Genomic DNA, 12,819 nt, shown 5'->3' with positions numbered 1-12,819 from the left:
CTAGTGGGTGTTGTGCTGCAGGAATGAAAGGAGAGTGTTTCTAGGTAAGGTAAAAATAAAAAAGGTAAAGGACCCCTGGATGGTTAAGTCCAGTCAAAGGCAACAATGGGGTTGCAGTGCTCATCTCACTTTCAGGCAGAAGGAGCCAGCATTTGTCCACAGATCCAGCTTTCTGGATCATGTGGCCAGCAGGAATAAACCGCTTCTGGCGCAATGGAACACCATGACGGAAACCAGAGGGAACGGAAACGCAGGGATTCGAACCGCTGACCTTCTGATCAGCAAGCCCAAGAGACTCAGTGGTTTAGACCACAGCGCCACCCATGTCCCTGTTTCTACCCAGTGCAGGACTGATAATGTGAAAGTAGGAGATAGCCTGATATTACTGAGTTTCTGATTCCAGGGTAGTTAAGGGCAGTGGATAATAAATTACAAACTATGAGAAACGTTTTGGTTTTTTCTTAAAACAAAAACAAGATATGAGATATTGGTAGGGATTGAAAGCCACTATTATTTTCTGTACCTTACCTGTTTGTTTGTTGGAATCGCCTGAGGAGAGGATTCTGTGGTGTTTGTGCTAACTTGGCTGGAGACTTTAGGTGTTGCTGCTTTCCCATCAGGAGTCTTGGCACGAATTCGATTTGAAGATTTTTGGATGTATGCGCTTGGTATGTTGGTTGCCGTGCGCAAAGATGTCGACTGCAGCAGTGGGCCGGACGGCGTTCTTGAGGAATAATTGTTCTTTGGGTGGGAAACTACAAGGAAGAAAAATGCCCAACGCTCACAATCACAAAAGAGAGCTTTTGGTTCCAAAATGGCAACAGTTTAACTGAGGGCAGAAAGGAGTCCGTTTTTTTGTTGCTGTGCGCTGTGATTTGGCAGCAAACAGTCGTCCAAGATAATAAAAATAATATTTGAGTAAAGTTTTGGATATGTTTAAATACAACACTTAAAACCATATTAACTGTGCTTTATTGAATGTTTCCAATTGGATACTTCAGTGTCGATATAAAACTAACATGGCTCACTTTTAAAAGTTTTGTTTCCTAAATATAAGCCAAATAAGTCAGATCTCAATCAATTTAAGAGAATTTATTTCAGGAAACCAGTAGTGAGTGACATCTGCTGGCCCTCGGACTTGATTTTTACCACATATTTTTCTGTTCAGTTTCATTTGGACTTAAATACAGGTTCATATTCCTTTGGGTTATTCAGGCATGGCGTTTACCAGCCTCTGTAATAGGTGCAATGCACAGAATAAAAGAACAGCTGGATTCCTTCAATCATATTTTCAAATTATCCATTCTGTTTTAGAAGCAGGTCATTTGGTCATCTTCTACCTTGCCAAGTGACCAACCATCAAGGCAGAAGCTTGTGAAATGAATGAAAGCCTTGATAGTTGAATGAGGAAGAGACTATAGTGTGCACAAACTCTGTCCACCTAGCTTCCCAAGAAGAAATGAAGTCAGAAAGGTACAAGCTGTACAAGGCAATCTAAAATATCCGCTTGATGAAGTTAAACAACAGATCAACAGAGCCAGACTGATACCCAGAGAGAACTTGCTGCAAGACAGACCCAAAAAAGAAAGCAACAAAACACCACTAGTAATCACATACAGCTCACAAGTTAAAACAGTACAACGCATCATCAGAGAGCTACAACCTCTCCTAGACAATGACAGTTCTCTTTCTCAAGCTCTGGGAGGAAGACCTTTCATCGCCTACAGACAGATACCCAATCTTAAACAACTCCTTACCCACAATAATACAACAACAGGACTCAACATGGACACTGGTACCAGAGCCTGCAATAAACCCAGATGCCAACTTTGCTGCCACATAAACCCGGACAACACCATCACTGGCCCCAACAACATCAAACATACCATCTCAGGACTATTTAATTGCTCATCTTCTAACATTGTGTATGCAATCAAATGCCAACAGTGCCCTTCAGCTCTCTATATTGGACAAACAGGCCAAACCCTACGCCAAAGGATAAATGGACATAAATCTGATATCAGGAATCACAAGACAGAGAAACCAGTAGGAGAACACTTCAATCTCCCAGGACATTCTATACATTCTATTCTATATCTCAAAGTAGCTGTCTTAATATAAAGGAACTTCAGAAATAGACTGGAAAGAGAAGTTGCTGAATCGCAACTCATTACCAAACTTAAAACCATGGAGAGACCTGGTCTGAACAAAGACATTGGATTCTTATCTCATTATACATGACAAAGCTATCTTTAGCCATCTCACCCCTTGCTTTTTCCTTTAAGACTAATTGCAGTCGTTAACAGTCACCAACAGGTTTTCCACACCCATCAGCCAATCACCCGTTCCCACCACCCTTCTGAGTAATACCCCTCCCCACCCTCTCACTATATATAAGGGTCTGGTGACTTCTGTTTCAGTGTATCTGAAGAAGTGTGCATGCACACGAAAGCTCATACCAAGAACAAACTTACTTGGTCTCTAAGGTGCTACTGGAAGGATTTTTTTATTTTTTATTTTGTTAAGGCAATCAAGAATCTACACGAGGCTTGGCCAGAAGCACCATGACTTACGCTCTCCGCACTGCAGAATCTCAGTCTTCAGCTGTTCTATGTCACAGGAAAAGCGGGCAGATCTTCCCAATTCTTCATCATATTTACGTTCGCTTACAAAGTGCTGCAAGGTAGTGGGGGGGGGTGACTTAAGTTATAAACTGCACCAGGTAATAGGAATAGGAATAGGAATAGGAATAATTTATTATTGGCCAAGTACATTTTCCAACATACTTGGAATTTGTTTCGGCTACATTGCAATGTAAACATACAGACACTGTTCCTCTCACAATACAAAGAAGCAAAGAAACCCCACCCATAATTTACCTCCCCTTCAGCTATACAACTACGAATTTAACAATTTAACAGCACAAGGGGAAAAAACTATTCTTGTGCCTGGCCGATTTTGTATATGAAGTCCTGTGGCGACGTCCAGATGGAAGTAAATCAAGCAGAAGATGACCGGGATGTAAAGGATCTGCTACAATTCTCTCTGCTCTCTTCCTAACTCGGGTACCATAAATTGTCTCTATTGAAGGCAAGCTAACACCAGTTACCCTTTCTGCAATTCTTACAGCTCGTTGGAGCCTTTTCTTGTCTCTCTTGGAGACTGTGCCGTACCAAGCTGTTACAGAATTACAGAGAACAGTTTCAATGATGCCTCTGTACAATTGGATCAACACTTCCTGGGACAATTTAAATTTCCTTAGTTGACGCAGGAAAGGATAATAAAGGAGATATCAAAGAAGCCTGTCCAATACAAAATAATTATAAAGCCTCATCTGCTGAATCTCGAGCATTTTGGAGAGTTGCACACTCCGGTCTTAAAGCGTCGGGGTACATTTTAGGCTTTGTGAAATGTCCCCATACCTATTGATGCGGCACGAAAAGAACACCAACCACCCTTTCATCTCATGATCTGGGAAATGCTTGTCAGTTATTAAAAGAAAAAAAAAGTGGATTGAAGGCAGGGCTGGATTTAGGTCTGATGAGGCCCTAAGCTACTGAAGGTAACGGGGCCCTTTATATGTGATATTTTAGGGAGCAGGTGAACAAGCGGGGCCCATCCTAGGAGCCTACACAACACAAAACACTGTTGCTGTATGTAGGTTTTATTTTATTTGTTTCTTTATCTTATATTTTGGAAATGTACATTTAGGTTTTTTCCCCTTTAAATATTTTGGGGGACCCCAAGAGAGTGGGGCCCTAAGCTATAGTTTGTTTAGCTTATACGTAAATCCGGCACTGATTGAAGGATTATCCTGTGCTCTAGCACAGAGAAGGTTGAGCACAAACCTCAAAAGAATATCCAAAACTTTCACAACACTGGGAGGGAAACTATGAATGGCATTTTGTTGTTGTTGCTCATCACTAATGTATTCACAAGCAGTATCCAATGTCTGTGATGTGATGGTCCTGCAATCCCACTCCACATGTCTTGTTCTGATTAGCACTCCATGCTCATACACACATCAGAATGTGTGCATCTATCTATATCCATATCCACATCCACATGCATTTCAATAGCCAGCATAATAACAATTCTAATTCCAGTAGGCAATCTGTAAACAGCAGCATAGATGCATAATTAGGGACAGATAATTAGGGACCGGAAATAAAATGAAATTTTAAGAACTGCAGCGGAGTTATTGCAGTACATGCACAGTTCAGGGAATATTTCTCTAAGGGCAAAAGACCAGAAGGAAGAGTTTAAATCTTGCTTTTAAATTCTCTGGGTTCAATAGAGACCAACCTTTTAATTTCATGACATTAAGTGAAATTCAGGGATGCTTTAGCTGAGTTTCCTGCATTGCAGGGGGTTGGACTTGACTCTTAGAGTCCCTTCCAGCTCTACAATTCAATGACTCTATGACCTACCTAGGAAGTCAGAAATGCACTTTGTTTTGGGGGGAGAAACCAGCCCCGAATTTGAGGAATGAATTATTGTCTGGTTCGTATGCTACAAGAAAGGAGGCACGGACTACCTCAAAAGAAATGGCCACACTAACCTTAATTTCAGCCCTCAGTTCAGCCAACTGAGTCTCTGCCATTTGGCTAGCCAAATCTGTTAACCTCTTCAATTCTTCAGCTTTTTTCTGACGAGCGGTTAAGATTTCCACTGCCAAACAAGAAGGTGATGCCAACAAAAGTTTAACGTGCATTTAATGTCAGAACAGGAACTTTATCTTGCCTGCAGGCCAGATCTACAATCTCTGCACCCTCCACAGGCCAACTTCGACAGTTTGGTGAGAATACCCACTTCTCGGTCACTTGCTTTCCTTGTGGCACCTGCAGCACCTGCAAGTTCCTTGAAAAAGCTCTCCTGGAGGCAACAACACTCTCAGGAAAAACCTGAGATGCGGTGTGAGGAAGATTGCCCAAATCCACTTGTGTGATACTGGGTGCAATCTTACGCAAAGGGGTGTGCAAGACAACCCTGGCTTTGAACACTACAAATCCCACTGTGACCCCACCCTTCTCTGTCTGTGCCTTTGGCTTGTGAGAATTCACCCAATTCCATTAAAGCGATTGTAAAGACGCTTAGTGGTTGCTCATGAGTAACAGTCCAAGGCAAAGAACTTCTAAAAACTAAGTTCTTTATTGTGCCAGCTATGTACAGAAATGCAAAGTCTCAAGCGTCCTCTCCATACTCATCAGTGTCCAGGAATGAACTCTTTCGGTTTCTCTTCCAGCAGAGAAGCCTCGGAAGCCTGAAACCCCTCCTTCTTCCCTCCTGTGACCGGCCACGTAGCCTGGGAACCTGACCTCTATCTCTGCTTTCCCTGTGGTGTTTATGCTCTCCGACCCCTTCTAAGCCTTTGCATCGCCTTCTGGTCTCCCCCTCTCCTTCCCCGCCTGAGGAATGCGAAGCATGAGAGCTCCTACTGGAAGAGGGGGAGGAGGAGCTCGTAAACAGCGGACGGACGTGGATCCCTGTACTCTAAATGCTCCTGCAACGCCGGCCGTAGTGGGGAGGGGGCTTTCCTGACAGCGCTACTTTCATAGTTAGAAACTTGCTTTTTTTGGAGAGAGGGGGGTTAACATTTCAAACCTTACTCTCAATCCAATAACCATTTGTAGCCTTATGATGGTTGAATGCACAGCGCCCCTCATTACTCTTAAAAGTGCAATTTCAGGCCAGAACATCCGGCAGAAAACCTAGGTGCGATTCTATCTGCAATCCAAAAACTCTATGTGGTGAAACACACAACGCTGCTTCTGAATTGATGAATGATTGCTTTTATTTCTGCAAAAGCAGCTATAAACACGCCTTCCCAATTGTTTCAAAGCATACAACATTCCCCATTTACTTTCATCTCTACTTACTGGCTTCCTCTTTAACTTTGTCAACTTCTGCCATTAAAGAGACTTCTTTGTCTATGATACTGAAAATTGAAAACATGAGATTTAAAATAATTATATTCTTTCGAAGGACATACGGACAGTACCTTGGCAGTTTTGGCACATGTTATAAGCGATTCCTGGGAAGATATATAAAGCATGGGCAAATTTCTGAGTGCCGTGATAGTAATTCATCATATGTCTTTACTTTATTAAATTCAAGCCTGTGCAATTAATCTTAAGAGAATTACTTGGCTTTAACCAACAGAATACAGTGATTACAAATGCCACAATTTGGCTAGCGGTGATGGTATTTTGCCCCGTTTCCCATGCAAGTCCTACATATATCAACTCAGAAGCAAGCATCACTGAACACACAGGAAAGTGTGTCCAGGACTGCAGCCTTACAGAGCAAGCTACAGCCACATCATACCAGGAATGGTTAGATTTTGATGCTATGGCTGCTGTAACCAATGTGGGGTTAGCTCAGAGGGAGGGGATACTGATATGGATTGGTGTGTGTTTCAGCATGAAACCTTGAGGTCACTCCATCTAAAGGAGGAATACAAATAATCAGAAACATGGAATATGCACACCCCATAGTCACCTTTGACTGGACTTAACCATCCAGAGGTCATTTACCTTTACCTGTTAATTTTAATCAGCTTCTTCACCAAATAAATATTTTAAGAATGGCTAAAGAAGAAGAGTTTGGAAGAAGAGTTTGGATTTGATATCCCGCTTTTCACTACCCGAAGGAGTCTCAAAGCGGCTAACATTCTCCTTTCCCTTCCTCCCCCACAACAAACACTCTGTGAGGTGAGTGGGGCTGAGAGACTTCAAAGAAGTGTGACTAGCCCAAGGTCACCCGGCAGCTGCATGTGGAGGAGCGGAGACGCGAACCCGGTTCACCAGATTACGAGTCTACCACTCTTAACCACTACACCACGCTGGCTAAATCACAAAGGAGATGTTCCAAATAGGTGTAGGAAACAGTCTCATTAAACATCCCCCAATGCATTTTGACAAAAGATGTTCCTCGTGGGCAGCATCTTAGAATTCTTCTCTTGTAAAGGAGCTTCGAATTTGAGCTCCTGCAGAGCTTTCATGTCTTGGTACTTGAAGAACGTTTCTATGCATGGGGCCGTACAACCCAAATGTGGAATGTGCAATATGGAGCGGCCTATCCAGACAATAAGGCAGTTCATTCTACCCTATATATATGTGTTTGCTTCTGTCCTCCTATTTCAGCAACGCAGTTCTATTCTGCTTTTTTGAGAATCTGCAAAACTTGGGGTTACAGAGAGCCTGCCAATACCTTTCCCTTCTGTGTGGGTGGTGCAATTTTTGCCGCCCCCCTCCTGGTTCTGCAAGCATGACTCAAATTAGGATTAGTGCATATTATTTCCTGCACCTATTGGGAAAATCGTTTTGTGGTCTGGATTTGATTTAGGAATTCTGTTTTGGGCGCAGCTGAGATTGCAATTCCCAGCAGATGGCGCCCTATGCATAGATTCTCTTGGTGCTGCTGCTCAGAATGTTGGTCCAGTATCAGGAAGGAACATCTGTAAAAATGAAGAGGTCTGGCAGCTGGGGCAGCACCAATTCCCCCCTCCCCATGTTACTTGCCCACGACGGATCCCAGTGACCCAGTTACAAACACCCCCATCTTCCTGTTGACGACTCTTAACGGCTGTAATTAGTCTTGCAGGGAAAGGCAAGTGGTGAGATGGCTAAAGATAGCTTTGTTATGTATAATGAGATAAGAATCCAATGTCTTTGTTCAGACCAGGTTTCTCCGTGGTTTTAAGTTTGGTGATTAGTTGTAAGAGTCGTCAACAGGTTTTCCACACCTATCAGCTGATCACCCATTCCCACCACCCTTCTGAGCAATACCCCTCCCCACTCCCTCACTATATTTAAGGATCTGGTGACTTCTGTTTCAGTGTATCTGAAGAAGTGTGCATGCACACGAAAGCTCATACCAGGAACAAACTCAGTTGGTCTCTAAGGTGCTACTAGAAAGAATTTTCGATTTTGTTTTGACTATGGCAGACCAACACGGCTACCCACCTGTAACTGAACTCAAAATTAGTTTCTTACAGACCTGACTTCTGAACTGCAGACCTCTGTCCTATCAGAAACAGCAAGAAGCGTCTCAAGAGGCCCAATCGGGCTTGAATAATTTCCCTTGTATGTTTGTTTGTTGATGGCGCAGTTAGTCTTCGCTCTGACACTATGTGGTATTAATATTGACAGAGCCTGAGCAAAATGTTGGACTGAAAGCAAACATTAGCCACCCCATTTTCCTTACCCAGCAGAACTAAGCGGTTCTGGTGTTTATACAGCTAATACCACACCCCTTGCCTCATGTATGTAAGTACCGGTAAAAGAATGCTATCAGTGCTGACTTTGGCTTTCCACCCACTTCCTGCTTTTTATTGCTCATGGATTCATTCTATATAAGTTTTCTTAGGATTGATAATAATGTCTGGAGTTCCCGGTACTCCTCTCTCTGCCTCCCTCCTGTACCCACAGCGTTACTCTGGAACCAATTTCTAGAAAGCATCTGGTGAAGCTGTGAAAGCACTCTCTGCACATTTCCAAATATTTAAACACGCTGAACTTAATGCTTGGCCTAAGCCACTTGGCGCATGGAAACGTTTGAGAGGCAAAAGGAGGCGAGCTGTTTCTCTGGTCAGCTCCGCGCATAACACAATGACATCTAGGTAATTTCTTTCCCCCAGTTTGCTTTGACAATAAGAACTCCAACTTCTTTTACGATTGCTTTGCAGCGGTGGCAAACGACAGACCAAACGGTCCTAGGAACAGATGTTTACTTTTCATCGGTAGCAAAGCAGTAATTTGGGGCAGAACTGTCTTCTTGATTCCTGTGTTGCTGCGGCTTACCTGAAAGGCACTTGGCAGGTGAGCTCAGGGCTGTGCTGATACACTCATGCGAGCGCATGTTTAACTCTGAAACTACCGGTAAGCCCTGCTGTGTCCAATGGGACCACTCCAGATCGTGCAATGAATCTCTTGGACCCTCGTACTTATGGGACCGCCTCTCCTGAGATGTCCCGCAAAGGACTCTTAAGGTCCATGAATAATAATAGCTTAAAGATCCCGGGCCCCAAAGAAGCCAGACTATCCTCCACCAGGGCCAGGGCTTTTTCAGTGATGGCTCCGACCTGGTGGAATGCTCTGTCCCACGAGACTAGGGCCCTACAGGACTCGATCTCCTTCCGCAGGGCCTGTAAGACAAGAGCTATTCCGCCTGGCCTTCAATTTGAATTAGCCTGATCCTCCATTCCCTCTTCCCTTTCCTTTTCCTATGAAGAAACCCTTCGGGGACCCCACATTTAAATTCTACAGAGAGGCTTTTCACTGCTAAACACAACACACTTGATCCTTCCGACAGAGTCGCTGAAGGGTCCTACTAGTCAGCAGAGCAAACATCTGCATCGCATCCGTATGCAATCATCCAGGGACAGCAGAGAGCAGAGGGACAGCTTCCATGTTGCAGGTGCGGTGAAAACTCTATCGCATGCAAATATGTGTGTGTGTGTGTGTACACATATGCATATCCCATCCTGGCATATTTAGACCAGTGTTTTTCAACCACTGTTCCGCGGCACACTAGTGTGCCGCGAGATGTTGCCTGGTGTGCCGTGGGAAAAATTGAAAAATTCGAATATCAGCTTTGTGTTCAGCCAAACAGACCCAGGTTGCGCACCGAATAAAGTATTTTATAATTTTTCATATTTCTGTTTACTTACTATTTCATAATAAAGTAATTATAAAATACTTTCTTTGTGTTTATTTGATTCCTATTCAAGAGAATTACCTCTTTATATATAGTCAAGATAGGCACAGAGTTAAATTTTTAAACATTTTCTAATGGTGGTGTGCCTCGTGATTTTTTTCATGAAACAAGTGTGCCTTTGCCCCAAAAAGGTTGAAAAACACTGATTTAGACAACATTTTCTCTCTCTCTCTCTCTCTTTAATATATCTGGCTCCTTTAAAGCTATATTAGGAAATAAGTCCTCCCCAACTTCTGTTTCATTACTGCAGTACATGCCACCCAAGTGTTCTACACACGTATGCTAAAAGGACAGGAAGAGCATCGTTTCTTGATTAGGTGACTATTTGGAGCAGGGAAGAGGAGGGAGGCAGCAGTGGGAATCTGCTCATTCCGAATCAGTGTCCTCCTATTTATTAGAAGCATGGTGAGAATTAGAAAGTCAGGCGTAGATAGAAGACTTCCTTTTGGAGCTGCTATCATTGGCCTTGTGCCCTCTGCTGCTAAAGATGAAACTAGATAGCAGGGCGTTGTGTGTTTCTTCGCCTGGAACATTTCTATAAGCAAAAGCAGCTGCGGGAGTCTGCAACCTTGTAAAAATGGCTGGAGTGAGAAAGGGTTCAGCAGCTCCCATTCTCTGTACTTACTGCTTTGCTTAAAAAAACACAACAAAAACCTGCAGCCCCCCCTCCCCAACTGCTCTTGATCTCTCTCAGGAGAGACATCATCATCATCATCATTCTCATTTGCTAGTTGTTTTCTACAAAAAATAAATAAATAAATCTGAAAGCAATTGAACAAGTTGAAATACAGAGAAAATAAATTAAAAGTCATGTACAGTACAAATTGGCGTGGGTGGCGCTGTGGGTTAAACCACAGAGCCTAGGGCTTGGTGATCAGAAGGTTGGCGGTTCGAATCCCCGCGACAGGGTGAGCTCCCGTTGCTCGGTCCCTGCTCCTGCCAACCTAGCAGTTCGAAAGCACATCAAAGTGCAAGTAGATAAATAGGTACCGCTCTGACGGGAAGCTAAACGGCGTTTCCGTGCACTGCTCTGGTTCGCCAGAAGCGGCTCAAGTCATGCTGGCCACATGACCCGGAAGCTGTACACCGGCTCCCTCAGCCAGTAACGCGAGATGAGCGCTGCAACCCCAGAGCTGGACATGACTGGACCTAATGGTCAGGGGTCCCTTTACCTTTACCTTACAGTATAAATTAGGTGTGTCAGGTGTAGTTTCAGCCTCAAAATACTTGTGACACTTGGGATTATTATTACCCACCCTGGGACCGGTTGGTGAAAGGAAAGCAATAAATTATTAATTACAATCCCTTTTATTCTAGTGATGAAATTGGCCCACCACCCACAATGTAGTACCGTAGTTACATGGGGTAGGGGGCTAGCCAGGTTTTTTTTTTTGCCCTGGGTGAAACCTCCAGAGGGGTGCCAATGAGGCTCCCAGCCTGTGTGTGTTTGTATGCGTGTGTGTGTGTGTGTGTGTGTGTGTGCCAAACTGGGTCTTTGACCCAGATGAAATAAAGACTAGTTTTGCCACTGCACAATGGCAAGGGGTAAGGTTCAGAAGAAAAAAATATTTGTACATCAGGTTAGACAGGACAGTAGAAGTTACCGGTACATATTTATAAAACAGAACTGCCCTAGTTACATAGAAAGAATGGGTGCGATCTGATTTTGGCAGCAAAAGGGGAAAAGAGGGCAGAATCATCTCCCCACCCCCATATGTGGTTTATCTCCCCAAATGCTTTTCACGGCTTCATTAACTATCAACCCCATAATCTGGCAACACCTCCAAATCTGCACCAGAATTTTGCAGTGTACACCTGCTATGTTGCAAAACTTTGACACAGGTTCGGATGGGATCCCAAATTTGTTTCGTTGCTGCTGTGCTACAGGAAAACATTTCAGAAATAACAAGAACATAATTTATATTGACAGAGATGCCTTTCCCCCAATGTGGCATGAAAAATAACTAAGCTGCATTCACCTGCTTGGGTAAAATCTTGGTTAATAGGTCCTTGCGGTTCTTACCTCTGACACCAGCAACCAAAGAACATAAAATGTGCTAAGGTGTCTCAAGTGCTCTTATTTTCTTTGTGGAGTAAGTCCAGTGAGACTGGAAGGATCCTCTAACGGAATGGACTTCTGAAATATCTCACCTGACTTCCTTGTCCCTCACCTACTTACCAGCTGTGTAGTTCTGCAAAGGCAGCTTTGATCTTCTTCACAGAATTATCCACCTCCTCTTTAATCATCATGCGGTATCTTGTCAGTGAAACGGTGCATCGCTGAAGATCTTTTACAGATTTTTCAATGTTCGGACCTGGAACAGCAAACAAACGTCAGCTATCTTTCTGCTGTCAAATTTAATCTGAAGGTGAGAAAAAATTGTACTAAGCAGCACCAGATGTGTTGGGCTGCAATTCGACGTAGTGCCAACGAGAGCTTTGTGCAAGCAGAACGACACACGCTTGTAAAGAAACCGTCATTTGCAAAATGTCAATTCCATTATAAAATAGACAGGGCTTCCCTGCTGCAACTTGTGGAGGAGGATAGAAGAAGGCAGAGACTGTGAACTCTCTCTCACCCTCATTATGCCATACTGACCTGATTATCGCATCACTTTAAACCACAGCCAAACAAAACTATAGTTTTGTATGTGTGCACCAGCATGCTGCTGAAATCACAGGTGCTTTGCCCCTTCTCATCTCCTGCTGAGCTGCTGCAAGCGAAACCATGGTTTGGCCTAATATTACATCAGAACATGGACTCACGGGTTCCCCTACCACTCCAAACAACCATGAGCAGTAAGCAAAGAGCAAACCTTGGTTGCATCTCAACAGTTTATTTGCACTTGATACGTTCCATGAAATACCAGAGTGATAATGCATAGCACAGTTCGTAACATACATTTCTGTCTGAGCTGTGAAAATGGTGGTCTTCATGGATAAAGAGGCGGAATGAAGTTAATCACCAAGGACACTTGGGCTGCCTTAAGGCAGGTCTGGGGAACCTGTGGCTCTCTAGTTATCGCTGGACCCCAAATCTCACTACACCCAGTGCAACCCGGTCAGACCCCTCAACTGTCCCGATTTAAATGGAACATC

At 43.6% G+C, this 12,819-nt stretch overlaps 1 protein-coding gene across 1 annotated transcript in view; it reads right to left on the bottom strand.

The window, feature by feature from the left end:
* Nucleotides 1–12,819, bottom strand: part of SPATS2L (spermatogenesis associated serine rich 2 like) — a 28,713-nt gene that overhangs the window by 2,098 nt on the left and 13,796 nt on the right. The window contains exons 6-10 of the mRNA XM_033169329.1: nucleotides 11,900–12,035; nucleotides 5,880–5,938; nucleotides 4,562–4,671; nucleotides 2,574–2,676; nucleotides 529–755 (exon numbers count right to left, since the gene is read on the bottom strand). Coding sequence (XP_033025220.1) covers nucleotides 529–755; nucleotides 2,574–2,676; nucleotides 4,562–4,671; nucleotides 5,880–5,938; nucleotides 11,900–12,035 — 635 coding nt within the window. The remainder of the gene's footprint in view (nucleotides 1–528; nucleotides 756–2,573; nucleotides 2,677–4,561; nucleotides 4,672–5,879; nucleotides 5,939–11,899; nucleotides 12,036–12,819) is intronic.

Source organism: Lacerta agilis, chromosome 1, assembly GCF_009819535.1.
Source record: "Lacerta agilis isolate rLacAgi1 chromosome 1, rLacAgi1.pri, whole genome shotgun sequence".
Classification (NCBI taxonomy): Eukaryota; Metazoa; Chordata; class Lepidosauria; order Squamata; family Lacertidae; genus Lacerta; species Lacerta agilis.
The sequence above is the reverse complement of the archived record's forward strand: the minus strand, read 5'-3'. Positions and strand labels throughout refer to the sequence as shown.